At 38.9% G+C, this 14,110-nt stretch overlaps 2 protein-coding genes across 17 annotated transcripts in view; one reads left to right on the forward strand and one right to left on the reverse strand.

Annotated features, from left to right (window-relative positions):
* Window positions 1–9,481, reverse strand: part of NCOR1 (nuclear receptor corepressor 1) — a 165,603-nt gene extending 156,122 nt beyond the window's left edge. For 6 of the 13 annotated variants that reach the window (XM_033090678.1, XM_033090672.1, XM_033090682.1 and 3 more), the window contains exon 1: window positions 9,306–9,473. The gene's annotated coding sequence lies outside the window, so the exon portion shown is untranslated. Of the gene's footprint in view, window positions 1–9,305 lie in introns of all 13 variants that reach the window. The other 7 variants (XM_033090681.1, XM_033090683.1, XM_033090680.1 and 4 more) reach the window with 3 other exon arrangements.
* Window positions 9,482–10,600: 1,119 nt separating this feature from the next.
* PIGL (phosphatidylinositol glycan anchor biosynthesis class L) overlaps window positions 10,601–14,110 on the forward strand; it is a 60,788-nt gene continuing 57,278 nt past the window's right edge. For all 4 annotated transcript variants that reach the window (XR_004421340.1, XR_004421341.1, XM_033090689.1 and 1 more), the window contains exon 1: window positions 10,601–10,867. Coding sequence is in view for 2 of the 4 variants with exons in the window: in XM_033090689.1 (XP_032946580.1) it covers window positions 10,633–10,867 (235 nt within the window). In the remaining 2 variants the exon portion in view is untranslated. The remainder of the gene's footprint in view (window positions 10,868–14,110) is intronic.

Consider the following 14,110-nt stretch of genomic DNA (forward strand, 5'->3'; position numbering starts at 1 on the left):
AGTATTCTAAGAATACAGGCAGTCAATAAATAATCTTGAATTAAAAAAATAAAGTGCTACTTTATCCCTACATGAAGTGAGAAAAGATAAGTTTCCCAGGACAGCATAGTAGAGAATACACAACTGAGAACTTGGTGGTTTAGTTGCACTATATTGAACTAATTCTCTGAGTTGAGCAATATTCACTCCTTCAACTGTAAGAATGAATATATGTATTTCAAAGCTAAATTGGGCAACTATTTGCCAATTCTCTCCATTAACTCAAAAAATAACAGTGCATTAAATTCAGAAAAACTTGAACTTTGGATGCATGGCCAGAATTAACAGATATGACAATATCTAAGGAGCACAAAAAGTTACTCTTTATTGAGCCTATTATGTACAAGGCAATGTACTAACAGCTGGGCATGCATGATGAGCTCATCTAAAACCCTAGTTTCATTAGTTTCTCTAAGGCTTTAGAAACGCTAAGTAACTTCCCCAAGGTACTTCTTTTAACTCAGAGACCGATATCTTTCCAATCATGTTCTGCTGCTTCCCTTTTGACCCACTAACAGAGACTGCTAAAAAGTTATGAAGCAAAATAAAACAAGAAGAATGAACAGTCTTTATTTCTAAGGTATATACCAAAATAAAACAGAAAAAAAGTAACTGATTGAAAATAAAATTTATTGAATTCTATACAAAAAATAAAAAATAAACAAAACCACCAGATACCTGTGAGGGCAAGGACCATCTCCGTTTTGCTCCTACGGTCTCCTCAGTACTTAACAGTGCTTAAGTCTCAAAAATACATATTCCAGCTGCGAGTACTACTCTTCCTTCTACATCCCAACCCCCAAGCCTCCCAGGGTTCTCCATCTCCACTACCCCCATCCTCATCTGTTGCTGCATGAGACACATAATGGGACATCCCACTTCAATACTTTCTCCACTCAAAAAGCCAAATGTTCTTTTTTAAGTCATAAATCAGAACATAAATCACTCCTGTGCTTAAGATTCCACAGGGTTGACCATGCAACTTCAATTAAAATCCCAATACTCATGGCCCACAAGGCCCCACCAAATCTGGCCTGCTTCCTCTCCCAGTTGCTCTGTAGGCCCCAGCAGCTGAAGTGTCTGTCCTCATAGTTCCTTCACCCTGCAGCCAAACCTTTCTTGCCTCAGGCCTTTGTCCTTTACTCTCAACTGGAATGTTCTTCCTGGCTTATTCATGTGGCTGAGTTCTCCTCAAACTCAGTTCAAATGGCATTTTCTCAGAAAGGCCTTTCCCAACCACACTGTAAGGTAGGTTCCCACCAGTTACTCTCAATTACATCGCCCTTTCTGTTCCTTTACAGGTTAATCATAACCTAAAATGAATTGGTTTGTTTTACTTGATTATATATACTCTTTCTCCATAGAATATAAATTCCGTTTGATTCCCTACCATATTTGTTGAACCAAAGAAATTAAGAAATGTGTAGAACTTGTTTGAATTAAAGTTTGAAAATCTCCTGAAGAACATAAAAGTCTATTTGAACAAAAGAATACGAAGTACATAAAGGTGTCAATTTTCCTAAATTAACCTTTAAGTTCAATATTCCAGTCAAGAATTGGTATTCCCCATAAAAGTCTCAGCAAGATTTCTTTTTGAACTCCACAGATCAATTCTCAAGTTCATCTGAAAGAATATGTAGACCAAAATTATCAAAATCTTAAAACAGTAATGAACAGGTGATTAACCGTACCAGTATTAAAATTGTAAAACAATAATAATTTAAAGGATATGGTAATATACAACAAAAGATCAAGAGAACATAATAGACAGATTAGAAACAGCCCCAAACATATTTGAAAGGAATGATAAAAGTTGCAAATCTAATCAGTGGGGGCAATGGATGGATTATTCACTAAATGGTACCCACACTTCTAGCTAACTATTTGGGGGGGAAAACATGTGCACATATATATTCCCTCAAATATATCTTTATCTCACTTCCTATATCAGAAATAAATTCCAGATGGATGATAAAGAGTAGAAGTTATAAAAAAAGGAAAAGAAAGAAAAAAGAAATCATAAAAATATTAAATTAAAATCTGGGGACTTGTTTTAAAAATACAAAAAGGTATATGGTCAAAAGTCTTTCTCTCACGCATGTGCCTTAGGCGCTCAGTTCTCCTTCCTACGATAACCAATGTTAACAGTTTCTTGGGTTTGATTTCAGAAATACCCTATGATATACAAGCAAATATGCACACATTATTTTTCCTCTTTCAAATATGCAATAGCATACTCTACATAATATTCCTCACTTTGCTCTTTTTCAGTTTAATATACAGGTAGATATTTTAAATTTTAGAGTAAGGAAGGTCTTTCTAAATAAAGCATGAAACCCAGAAGTCATATACAGACTAATAATAAAGACAGCTAACATTTATTGATTACTTACTATGTGCCAGCCACTTTGCTGTTATTTACATTATCTCTATTCTACAAATAAGGAAATTATAGCTTAGAGAGGTTAAGTAATGTGCCAAGATCACACAGACAGCATAGTGCTGGACTGGATATATCTGACTGCATAATAATACTACACAAGTATAGCTGGAGGGGAGGATGTGCACACGTATGAAGAAAGTGAATACCCTAATACGAAAAGAACTCTTTGAGTCAATCTGAAAAAGACCAATAAACCCATCAAAAAATAACCAATGAACAACAGCAGGCAATTTATAGAATACAACTCCCCTCCTTAAAAAATGTTCAACCTCAATAGTGATTAATAAAAGGCCAATTAGAATCATTTTTTCTACTTCTTAAATTGCCAGAATGTTTTAATTTGTAGTATGCCGTGCTGGCCAGGGTTTAGGGCATACCAACATACTTGCGTCATATCAAATTTACATCATTCATATAACAGCCACTCCACTTTAGCAATCTATCCTACAAAGCTGCTTGCACAAGTATACAAAATAAACATACACACATACAAATAACTCACTACCACTTTGTTTTTCTGACAAAACAAAACACTAATAGCCAAAAATTGATTAAACAAATGATGGTATTTTCATAATGTAGCTATTATGGTATTTTCACTATGTAGCTGTTAATTATAGAAGTAGCTCTAAGTATACCAACATGTAACCGTAGTATACAAAAGAACAATATAGTATGATCCCATAATACAGAAAATTATACACACACAAAGAAAAAATCTGAAAGAATATTCAACAAACACTTAGCAGATTAAATCTAGAAAGTGGTACTTTCAATTTCTTCATTTGCTTCTACATTGTACTTCTGTAAAATAATGTATTGCTTATAATAAATGAAAGTAAAAATTTTAAAATAACATATCCTTCACTCATTAAAATGATTTTGTGTGAACATAGAGTAGTTTCTACCCCTCCCCTCCTGTTTGGTTCAGTTCCCTCCTCCCTCCCCTCCTTCCTGTCCCCACCTACACACACACACACACACACACACACACACACACACCACACACCCCCTCCCCCCCGCACAGTGAATGGACTATATACTCCCTACATCTGGTATATTCACACTGTGTATATTTTAGGCTGTAACTCCTAGAAAGCACAAGTTTTGGTTTCATTCCAAAAACATAAAAGTTATTGTAATTCAAAACTAATCAAAAGCAATACAAAGTTAAATGTCTTTGAACAGTTTGAAGACATGATGATTAATACTTAAAACAAACATTTCCAAATTATACAAATCTGTATGTTATTGTCAAGGGAAATGAAGGGCCTAAAACATTATTCTGACTCTGAACTGTGAATGACAACAAAAACATCACAAAAAGAGTCTGTCAATTAAATAAAAGTATGGGGGAAGAGGCAATCTGTGACCCTCATAAGAAATCTAAGAGTCACATTTTCCTAGAAAAATTCAACCTCAATTTATTCTGTTTTGCTATCAGTTTATACAAGTTTTAAAATAAAATCAAAAGAACATCCCAAGTTTTATTCTTCAAGTAAACACTGTGTGTGTTGGAAGGGGGGACAGCCAAATTACCAAAATAATTTGGTAATCTTGACTTTTCCTTTGTGCTTGACTAATCTACTTAAATATTTACTTTTTGATATAACTTATCAGTACTGTTCTTTCAAAGGGATTCTATAATAATATTCCTAATTCACAATTTTTTCCTAGCACTGAAACTACTCCACAAGTTCCTGCATACATAAATTAACACACTCTTATTCTAAATTATCTGGAAATACAAATAGTCTGATATGAATCAATCCCATGTTTACTTTCTCCTTCTCCCAAAAATTCCAGTAAATGGCAGAAACATTTTTTTCAGTAAATGCTTTGATAATTCACTGATTACAGACATTTTACCTTTAACTGGTGAATTCCTACCCATTTTTTAATTTCCAAAAACTATTCACCATCAACTTCCCACATATGTATCAACCACCACACTAAATAACTCTAGCAACTATGCTTTTTTATGAATTCAACAAATTTCTCCTACATACTTCCTGAGTACAAAGTGTTCTTTTTAGAGTGGGAGCAGGGAAGGATTAACGACTAAGATACAAATGTGCCCACGATGGGCGTACAGTCTAGTGAGGACTACATGAACATGTGCATAAATAACTATGATATTATAGTAGAGGCACAAGTAAAGCATTAAGAATTTTCAGAATGAAAAACATATATCTTTGGAGAAGTGGGAGTAGGGCGACTTCCTGGATGAAGTGACATGTGATCAAACCCTCAAAAAAAATAAGCAGAATTTAGATGTGGCAGAATTTGGAAGAGTAAGGTAGAAAAATAGCATTCCAGAAAAGAGCACAGTATGAGAAAAATCAACCCTTCTTAATTCTACACAAAGTAGACAAATTATTTAACAACCCAAAAGGAATAAATATGCCATGCTTCAGTATTCATACGAGGTTATCAGTTTAAAAAGAATAATATGCCTTTTCCTTTAAAATAAATTTTATGGCATGAGTACTTACAGATGACTAATATTATATATGAGCTTTTCAACGTAGCATTAAGAATACATTGCATGTTCATGCTATCTATCTAAGCTTTTATATAACAACTGAAGTCCCTCATACTAAAAAGCCAGAAGCTTGAGTTAGTGAAGCAAGCAATAGTTAATTTATAAAATAATTTAACCTGTTTAATAGCTAATTTATAAAATAATTTATAAAATAAAGGTAACCATTAGCATAATAGTATTTCCTGTAATACTTAAATTCCATGAAATGTCACTAGGTCCAGATAACCTCAGACATTTTTATTTGATCACAGCAGATTAAAAATTTAGCAAACTAAGTAATTCCCAGTGATCATCATGTTACTGATTTAGAGCAATAAGCAATACTAAGTTTTTCAAACTACATTTTCATTGTAGAAATTTAAAGCTAAGAAATACCTTAAATTCAATATCTAAGCTGAATAAATGATCTGTCATTCCCCATCCACCCCAATTTTTGTTTTAAGTAATTGTTGGTCATCACATTGATTCATCCCCAGGATGATATGGCGTAATGGAATGTGCACTACACTGGATGTCAGAAGACTGGATTCTGCTAGTGCCCAGTTACAACAACGTAGGCAGATCATTTCTGTGACCCTCAGTTTATTCACCAGTAAAACGGGTTAAGACTATAGACAGTCCCCAACTTACATTCGTTCAGCTCACGACTGTTTTCTACTTCACGATAGTGCAGAAGTGATAGGTATTCAGTAGAAACCGTACTTCGAATACAGGATCTTTCCCTGGACTCGGGGTACACAGCACTACTGTCTGTGCTGATGCTCAGCAGCAGTGAGGCATGCAAACTAGAGAGTGAACAGCGGAGACTCTACAGTGCACTGCATTGCCAGTGTTACTTGGATATTATGTGTTTTCCCACCCATACAAAACGCCCATCTGTGTCTCCTGCTTCTGGTGAGAAAAGGAAGGCAATTACTCTTGAGACAAAATTCAAGATAACTGCCCAACTGTAGGCTAATGTAAGTGTTCCCAGCATGTGTTTAAGGTAGGCTAGCCTATAATGTTTGGTAGGTTAGGTGTACTCACTGCACTGCCAACTTAACCGTATTTTCAATTTAGGATGGTTTATCAGGACGTAACCCCACCAAGGAGCATCTATAGATAATCGAGAAGCATCTGCAGATAACCTATATGACTGACTCTACATGGTATAATTCTATAAATTATTAGCATTTTATTTCAACCAATTTAGATTTGTTTTTGAGATTGCTTTTCAGTAAAAGTAACAGCAGCACATGTAGAAGAATCAAACTGAAGAACTCCACAGGAACATTAATGTGGCTTTGTACAGTCTCACCTTCAAATGCAAAGAGAAACCAGAAAAAAAAAAAATGTTGTTTCTGAAGACTATCCAAGTAATATTTTGACCACACACATTTCTGCAGTAGAAAAAAATGGCAGTAGAACAGTAAAAATGTTCAAGGAAAACCACCATCATAAGAATAAAAAACAGATGCTCTACATACAGTTACTGCTATATGACAGAAGCTTTTCATAGCTTTTCAATACTCCTAATAAGTCCTGACAGAAAAAGAAACAAAATGTTTTCTTAACCATCTAGCTAAATGTACCTCTTGCATCCTCGAACTTGAAAAGGACAAAATATCAGGCAATCCACAGACCGAGCTATTTGTGCACATATTAATCTGCTCAACTTTATACCTTTATAGCATTTAGCAATGTACCGTGAACATAAAGGCACGTTAACACCAGTTGAACAAATGAACTATACATAAATCTCTAATCTCTCTAATCAACAAATAAGTCCAAACATAATAAATGATCAACTTTTACTACATCTTTGTACTGTATTCTAGTAAAATACAATATCTGAAGTAAACGAACAGATGGGAGCAATAAGAATATGAAATTGCAAGACAGATCACAAAATACAATTAAAACTGAATAACAAAACAAACACAAAAACCTGAGTAACAAATACACTGACATTTACCTAATCAATCCCTGGCCTATTCAAAGGCCTTTGCTTTCAACTGCAGATAGAAATGACAAGAAAATCTCATCACTTCACAAATTAAAAAAAAAAAAAAAAAAAAATCTTAAAAAATTTTGACTAATCTAAATTTGCCTAGCCTTGAAACAAACTTTTACTCAATTAAAATTCAAAGAAACCTAAGTTAATGTGAGGCATTTTGTGTGTGTGTTTTAGTTATGTGGGCAGGCCAAATGCTTATGTTTTACTATATGACGAAATACAACAAGACATCCAGTTAAAAATATATTCTTCAGAAGCCATTGACAGAATCAATGGCTATACAGATAGGTCACAGCAGACAAATAAAAAGTATATTCGAAGAAGTTGTAATGTGAATATATTTTTCTAATTAGAATACAATGTTTATTCATTCAACAAATATTTGCAATGTCAATATCCTACACAGAAAATAAAATCCTACATGGTGCCTTAAAAGTAAAGATAAAATCAGAGAAGGGCCTATCCTGCCCTCAAGAGAAGATAAAACAGGTATATAAAAACCTAAATACAATGCAGAAAGTGTAAATGCCATGAGAGATGTGCAAATAAAGCATTTCATGAGTGCAGAGGGAGCTGTTACTACCTCACAGAAATATAACCCCTTCAATGTGTTTAATTTCATAACTATTAACTCTCTTAAGCTCACAACAGCCAACCCTAGGAGAGCAGATGTTTTCCTACTATCACAGGTGAGGAAACTGAAGCACAGAAAGGCTGATCATGTTCCCAACTGTCACATAAGTTAAAGGAAGAATAAGGACTCTTTATACCATATTTTCTCCAAGGAAGTAGTTCAACATATGGCAAGCCTTTGGTAAAAGAAAAGATTATTTTATTTTGGCATTGTAAGCAATCACATCCTTATGTATGCATGTGCATATTATTTAAACATACGTGTGTTAACCGTGATTTCCATTAACACGTGTGTTTAAAGCAAGGCAAAGCAACTGTATACTATAAATATTAAAATAAACTTCCACTGGATTTTAACAGAATGAGAAAATAAAGACAATATTTCTTTTTCCAACAACTTGTGCTTATTTCTTCTGTTATTTTTACCCATGTCTAAATAAGATTCTAAAATTGGTCTCCTCCTAGTCCCAGGCAAATTGGTTCATCCAATAAATATCTTTATGAAAAGGTACGTCAAAACATTTTCAAAAAATCATTAAAAATTAAATAATGCCATCAACTCTTCAGTTATCCAAGGGACAATCACACATGACCCATCAGCAGCAGCTATTGATCAAGATATGTTTAACAAATGAATGAATATTTGTAGGCATTTTAAAATCCCGGGCCTGTTGCTCTTTGCACAATGTTCTGCCTCCCATCACGGCTTCACCAGGGTGCACACAAGAAATGCAAATTTCAATATAATTAAGATATAATTAGGGAAACAAATCTGATGAAAGTAAATATACTAATCCCAAAGATTAGAATTACCCATACCACTAATCTCCAAGGTTAACTGTTGAAGCGGCACAGTGGTATGCAACATGAGTAAAAAACTGACACTTCCTGGGCACTTTTCATAAATATCACTTATTTCCATCCACACCTTTAATACACGACTACACCTAACCCAGTTAATTCGAAGAATACAAATCCAGTCTCCTCTCCATTAAGACTGATTTCTCAATTTTAGTTTCTCAAATCCTTCTTCCACCAAAAAAGAGAATTCACCAATTTCGCACATTAAAACACCAATAATAAAAGGCAGAATGTACAAGGTACCGATCTTTGCCATCTTCACCACTACTCACCCTTCGCCATTACATTCCGGAGTTGTTCGGTTAGAAAGGTGAACTAGTTTGCTCTTCACGCACTTGTCCATCGCTGTCACCATCCCTAACCCCTTCTACACTTCCAAAACGCCCACCAACTCCGCCTCAGTGGGAGCCCAGGCCCGCCACCTGTGCCGGCCCCGCCCGGACTCCCCCGGCCCACTCTGCCTCCCTCGGTCGGCCCTCCGGGCTTCGCATGCTCGCTTCCCACAGGACACCTCTCTGACGGCCCGGGCTGGCCGCAGCCCATTCTTCCTCCAAACTCCATAAGCCTCTTCCACTCACCCAGCCCCAGCTCCCCGCCGCGCCCGACTCGTACTGGGCGGCCCAGGGGAAGAGGCCGGGCGGCTGGGGCGGGTCCCGACCTGCAAGGCCCACGACTCCCCTCACCCGGCCGTGAAGCCGCCCCCGCGGCCGGTGTCCTGAGAACCCTCGGAAGCCCCCAACCGAGCCGGGGCCGGGAGACTGGGGCCATGGGCGCCGGGGCCTACTCACCGGGAGCTGGCGGAGCGTGGTAGCTGGCGCGCCCCCGGGCCTGAGGAGCGGGACGCGGCCCCGGCGCGCGTCCCTACCTCGGGACCTCGCTCGGCGCGGCGAGCTGGACGCTCACTCCAGCCACCGCCGCCGCGGGTGCTGCTGCATCGCCACCTTAGCCGCCATCTTGACTCAACCCCTCTCCCTCCCCCCAGCCCCGGCGGCCCCGGCTAAGGAGGCTCCGGCGCCAGCTCCTCCTCCTTCCGGGAGGTTGGGGGACCGACTCCCTCCGCCTGGCCGAGCGCGGCTGGTACCTCGGCCGATCTTCCTCGGTTGCCCCGCGCCTGTCCCCTCACGTCTCCCCGCGGCTTGGCTGCGGCGGTCCCCTCAAGCGAAAACAGGCCGGGGCAGCGCCGTGCCCGGCCTGACCCAGGGCGCTGCCGTCGCGCACCTGAGCTGGGGCGCCCACCGCGAGCTGGCCGACTCCCCCGCCCTAGGGGCCTTCCCCCGAACATGGGAAATGGAAGGGCGGAAGGCCATGCCTCAGGTCCTGCGACTCCTCCGCGACGCGGCGGGATGGCGGCCTCCTGGGTCCCCCGGCTGCGGGGAGGAGAGCCGGGCCCCACGTGCTGGGAGCCGGAGGAGTGCGCGTGGACCTACCCAAGATATTTTCCAGGACCCCGGCTGTAATTCACACTAAGAGCACCGAAATGCGGGCGAAGCCCATTTGTCCATGATGTCAGTCTTTAAAGTCACTAATCAGAGGAGCCTGTGGCCCTTGTGACTACGAAATGTGCTCTCAGCCTTACTCTTCTAATTAAATGACTGAACGGTTCATCGTAACCGCACACTTTTCCTTTACAGAAGCCACCACTTCACATCCAAAAATTGAGGAAAAATGAAGTCGGTGTTCATCCGGATAAGGGGCTGTCTAGCTATACAGTTACGAAAAAGTCCTGGACTTTAAGAAATGAGTTATAAAATGGTGAAGAGAGGAGTGTACCCGTACTCAAGATGTGGGGTTTATTTTAAAAATGCTTCTCTTTAAACCTATGTACTGTGAGAACAAAGGTAGAAAACTGGATGGGAAAGGATTCATTCAGCTCTGAAACCAAGCTGGCACAGACCTCGTAAATGCTGCGTAAAGTAGAACTCGATAAAGAAGCATTGGGAGGCGTCAGTGTAATACGACAACAGGAACCCGACGTTTAAAGCCTCAAGCCAGCCGAGCGTGCTGGCAGGACGGACTTAAACTCGGAACTCAATTTCCGCGAGCGCCGTTTTCCCGCCGGAGTCAGGGTCAGCGGCACGTTTCCCTATTGCGCAGGCGCAGTGCCACTTACAGAGCATGGAAGTGGTGGGCGTCCTGGGTTTGATAGTGGTGGTCCTAGCATCCGGTTTCTTCTGGGTTTGGGACTTCTTGGAACGAATGAAGAGTCAGGAACAGGCAGGCCTGTTGGGAAGCGAAAGCCGGACCCTCCTGGTGATCGCGCACCCGGACGATGAAGCCATGTTCTTTGCTCCTACTGTGCTAGGTTTGACCCGCCTGAGGCACCGAGTGTTCTTGCTCTGCTTCTCTGCAGGTAGGAGGCTGCAGGCGGGACGCTGGGAGCCGGGGCTGTAAAGGGTATTTAGGTGCTAACCTATCTCAGTCGACTTTTCCCCAAAGGATTCTCTGTTGTAGAAAGTTAAGTGAATACACCGGAGGTCCCTTCTCTCTCTCAACGCTTTACAGAGAATCAATGGCTCCAGCCCAGGGCCTGTAGCGGCCAGCTTTCCCTGTGGGTTGCCGGAGGAACGCAACGCAACTTGTGTACTACATTCTCTGCTGACAGGATTAAGCACTCCATAGCGGCTCACATTTTATTCCATTCAATACCTAGATTTCCGTTGGGAACTGTGGCTGTGCTCATTATTCTGGGGAACCTTTTTATTTGCAGAAGGACCAAGAATAATAATCTTGGTGTACCACAGTACACCAAACAGAATCTAGGCAGTATCATACTTTCTCAACCCTTCAAGTTTTACTTCTAACGGTAGCTGTTTTTCAAATGCTATTTGTGCTAAGAAGATGCACATGTCAAATGGAAGAGCTAGACTCAGATCTTTAGACTAGAAAATAATTTTATGGTTCAACACCACCCAACTTTCAGTAAAGGGGCCTTTCAAAGAATAAGTCCTCCTTTACCATATAGAGAAGATGGAATGAGAAAACAAAAATTGACCATGATAATGGATTATGGTGATAATAGTTGTGTAAATGAAGTAATTAAACTGTACATATACAATGGGTGAATTTTATGGTATGTAAAATTATACCTCAATAAAGCTGCTTTTTACAAATGCCCATGCCCTCTTTTCCCATTTAGTTGTGTGTTGTTCAGTTCTTTTTCTATACAGATTTTTCACAGAAACCACATTTTATACAATTTTATATTTTTCACTGAGCATTATTTTTGCATTCATTTAGCAAAATTATTTAAAATTTATGTGCAGTACACAACGTTACAATGGCCAAAATCCAGAACACTGACAACACCAAATGCTGGTGAGGATGTGGAGCAACTCATGTGGAGGAACTCTCATTTATCAATGGTAGGAATGTAAAATGGTTAAGCCACTTTGGAAGGCAATTAGTTTGGCAGTTTCTTACAAAACTAAACATAGTCTTACCAAACCATCCAACAATTACCCTACTTGGTATTTATTTACCCAAAGGAGTTGAAAACATGTCCACACAAAAACCTACACTCAAATGTTTATAGCAACTTGATTCATAATTGCCAAAACTTCAAGTAATTAAGATGTCCTTCAGTAAGTAAATGGATAAACAAATTGGTGCATTCACGCAATGGAATATTAGTGCTAAAGAGAAATGCGCTATCAAGCCATGAAAAGATCTGGAGGAAACTTAAAATGCATATTATTAAGTGAAAGCAGCCAATCTGAAAAGGCTACATACTGTATGATTCCAACTGTGATATTCTGGGAAATGCAAAACTAGGAAGACAGTAAAAACATCAGTGGTTTCCAGGGGTTGAGATGGGAAGAAGAATGAATAGGTGGAGTACAGAAGATTATTTTAGGGCTGTGAAAATGCTCCGTATGATATAATGATGGATATATGCCATTATACATTTTCCAAGCACATAGAATATACAACACTAGGAGTAAATTGGGCCTTGGGTGATAATGATGTAGGTTCATCAATTGTCCCAATGCCCCACTCTGCTGGGGGATGTTGCTAATGGGGCGGCTATGCCTGGGTAGGGACGGCGGGTAAATTGGAAATCTCTGTACCTTCCGCTCAGTTTTGCTATGAACCTAAAACCGCTCTGAAAAACATCAAGTTTTAATTCTAAAAAAAGTTTTAATTAAAAAAGATTTATATGCTAGGCCTTATTTTATGCCCTAAGAATAAAACGGTGAAAACAAGCTAGCAAAGGACCGTGTCCTTGTGAAACTTATAATTTAAACATTTACCTATGTTAGTAAGAACTAGATACATAACCTTTTAAATGGTTTCATAGATAAACCGTAATTTAGTTAGTCATCCCTTATTGTATGTATATTTAGGGGTTTTTTTTTCCAGTTTATTACAGTAACAGTGAACAATGTGTATTTCATAGTATTTCATTAGGACTCATTTCTAAATTTGGCTGTTTTAAGGCTTTTCATGTAAATTGCATCCCCAAAACACCAATTTACATTCTCACTAACAGGTAATGAAAGTCTGTCTTAATATAATACCCTCCCTAGCATTGACTAGTATTTTTTTATATTTCTTGATTAACACTTTTTTCCCCTCAAAATCTTTTGTTGCTAGTAAGATTAAACTATTTTCATTTTTATTGAGAATTTGGGTCTAAGCACTTTTCTCAGTTTGTGCTTTAAGGATATCAATTGAAAATAGATGCAGTTAAAGGCCTCCTTTTTTTTGTTGTTTGCTTTTTATTTTATGTTTTATATTAGAATTATAGGAATCAAATTATAGGCAAATTTGTTTCAAGATCTGCAAGAGAAGCCTGGATTTATTTGCAAAGTATTATAAGTGCACTGGATTCTGTAATAAATTTCTCCTTATTTTTCAATAGGCTGGGACCAAAAATCAGAATTGTTTCAAATTTAAAAAAAAAAAAAAAACACGTATGCCCTTGGCACTTATTAAATACTCAGTATACTTATGGTTGTCTTTCATTATTTCCTCTGAATCCAACTTGCCATTTATTTATTTATTTATTTACTTGGGGAAAGGAAACAGAACTTTATTGGGGAACAGTGTGTACTTCCAGGACTGTTTTTTCCAAGTCAAGTTGTTCTTTTTTCAGTCTTAGTTGTGGAGGGCGCAGCTCAGCTCCAGGTCCAGTTGCCTGTTGTTAGTTGCGTTGTTAGTTGCAGGGGGCAGAGCCCACCATCTGTTGGTGGGAGTTGAACTGGCAACCTTGTGGTTGAGAGCCCACTGGCCCATGTGGGTATTGAACCGGCAGCCTTTGGAGTTAGGAGCACGGAGCTCCAACTGCCTGAGCCACCGCCTGAGCCACCGGGCTGGCCCCCAACTTGGCATTTAAATTGTTCTCTCTTATAATTTTTAAAACTACTTTTAAAATCCCCAATTCATTCAAAACTGTTATTGATTAAACATTACCCACACTGCTGATTTATTCTAACTAGAAATTGGAAGTGAATAATTTGTGATACAATGTAATAAAAGTTGTAATGGTGTGATGGAGAGTACTATGGACACAAAGTGAAGAAAAGCATGGGTTCTCTTCAGGGGTTTGGATTAAGGAAACTTCTTCAAAGAGGTTTTCTTTTGAGCTGGTCTT

This window comes from Rhinolophus ferrumequinum, chromosome 21 (genome assembly GCF_004115265.2).
Source record: "Rhinolophus ferrumequinum isolate MPI-CBG mRhiFer1 chromosome 21, mRhiFer1_v1.p, whole genome shotgun sequence".
NCBI lineage: Eukaryota > Metazoa > Chordata > Mammalia > Chiroptera > Rhinolophidae > Rhinolophus > Rhinolophus ferrumequinum.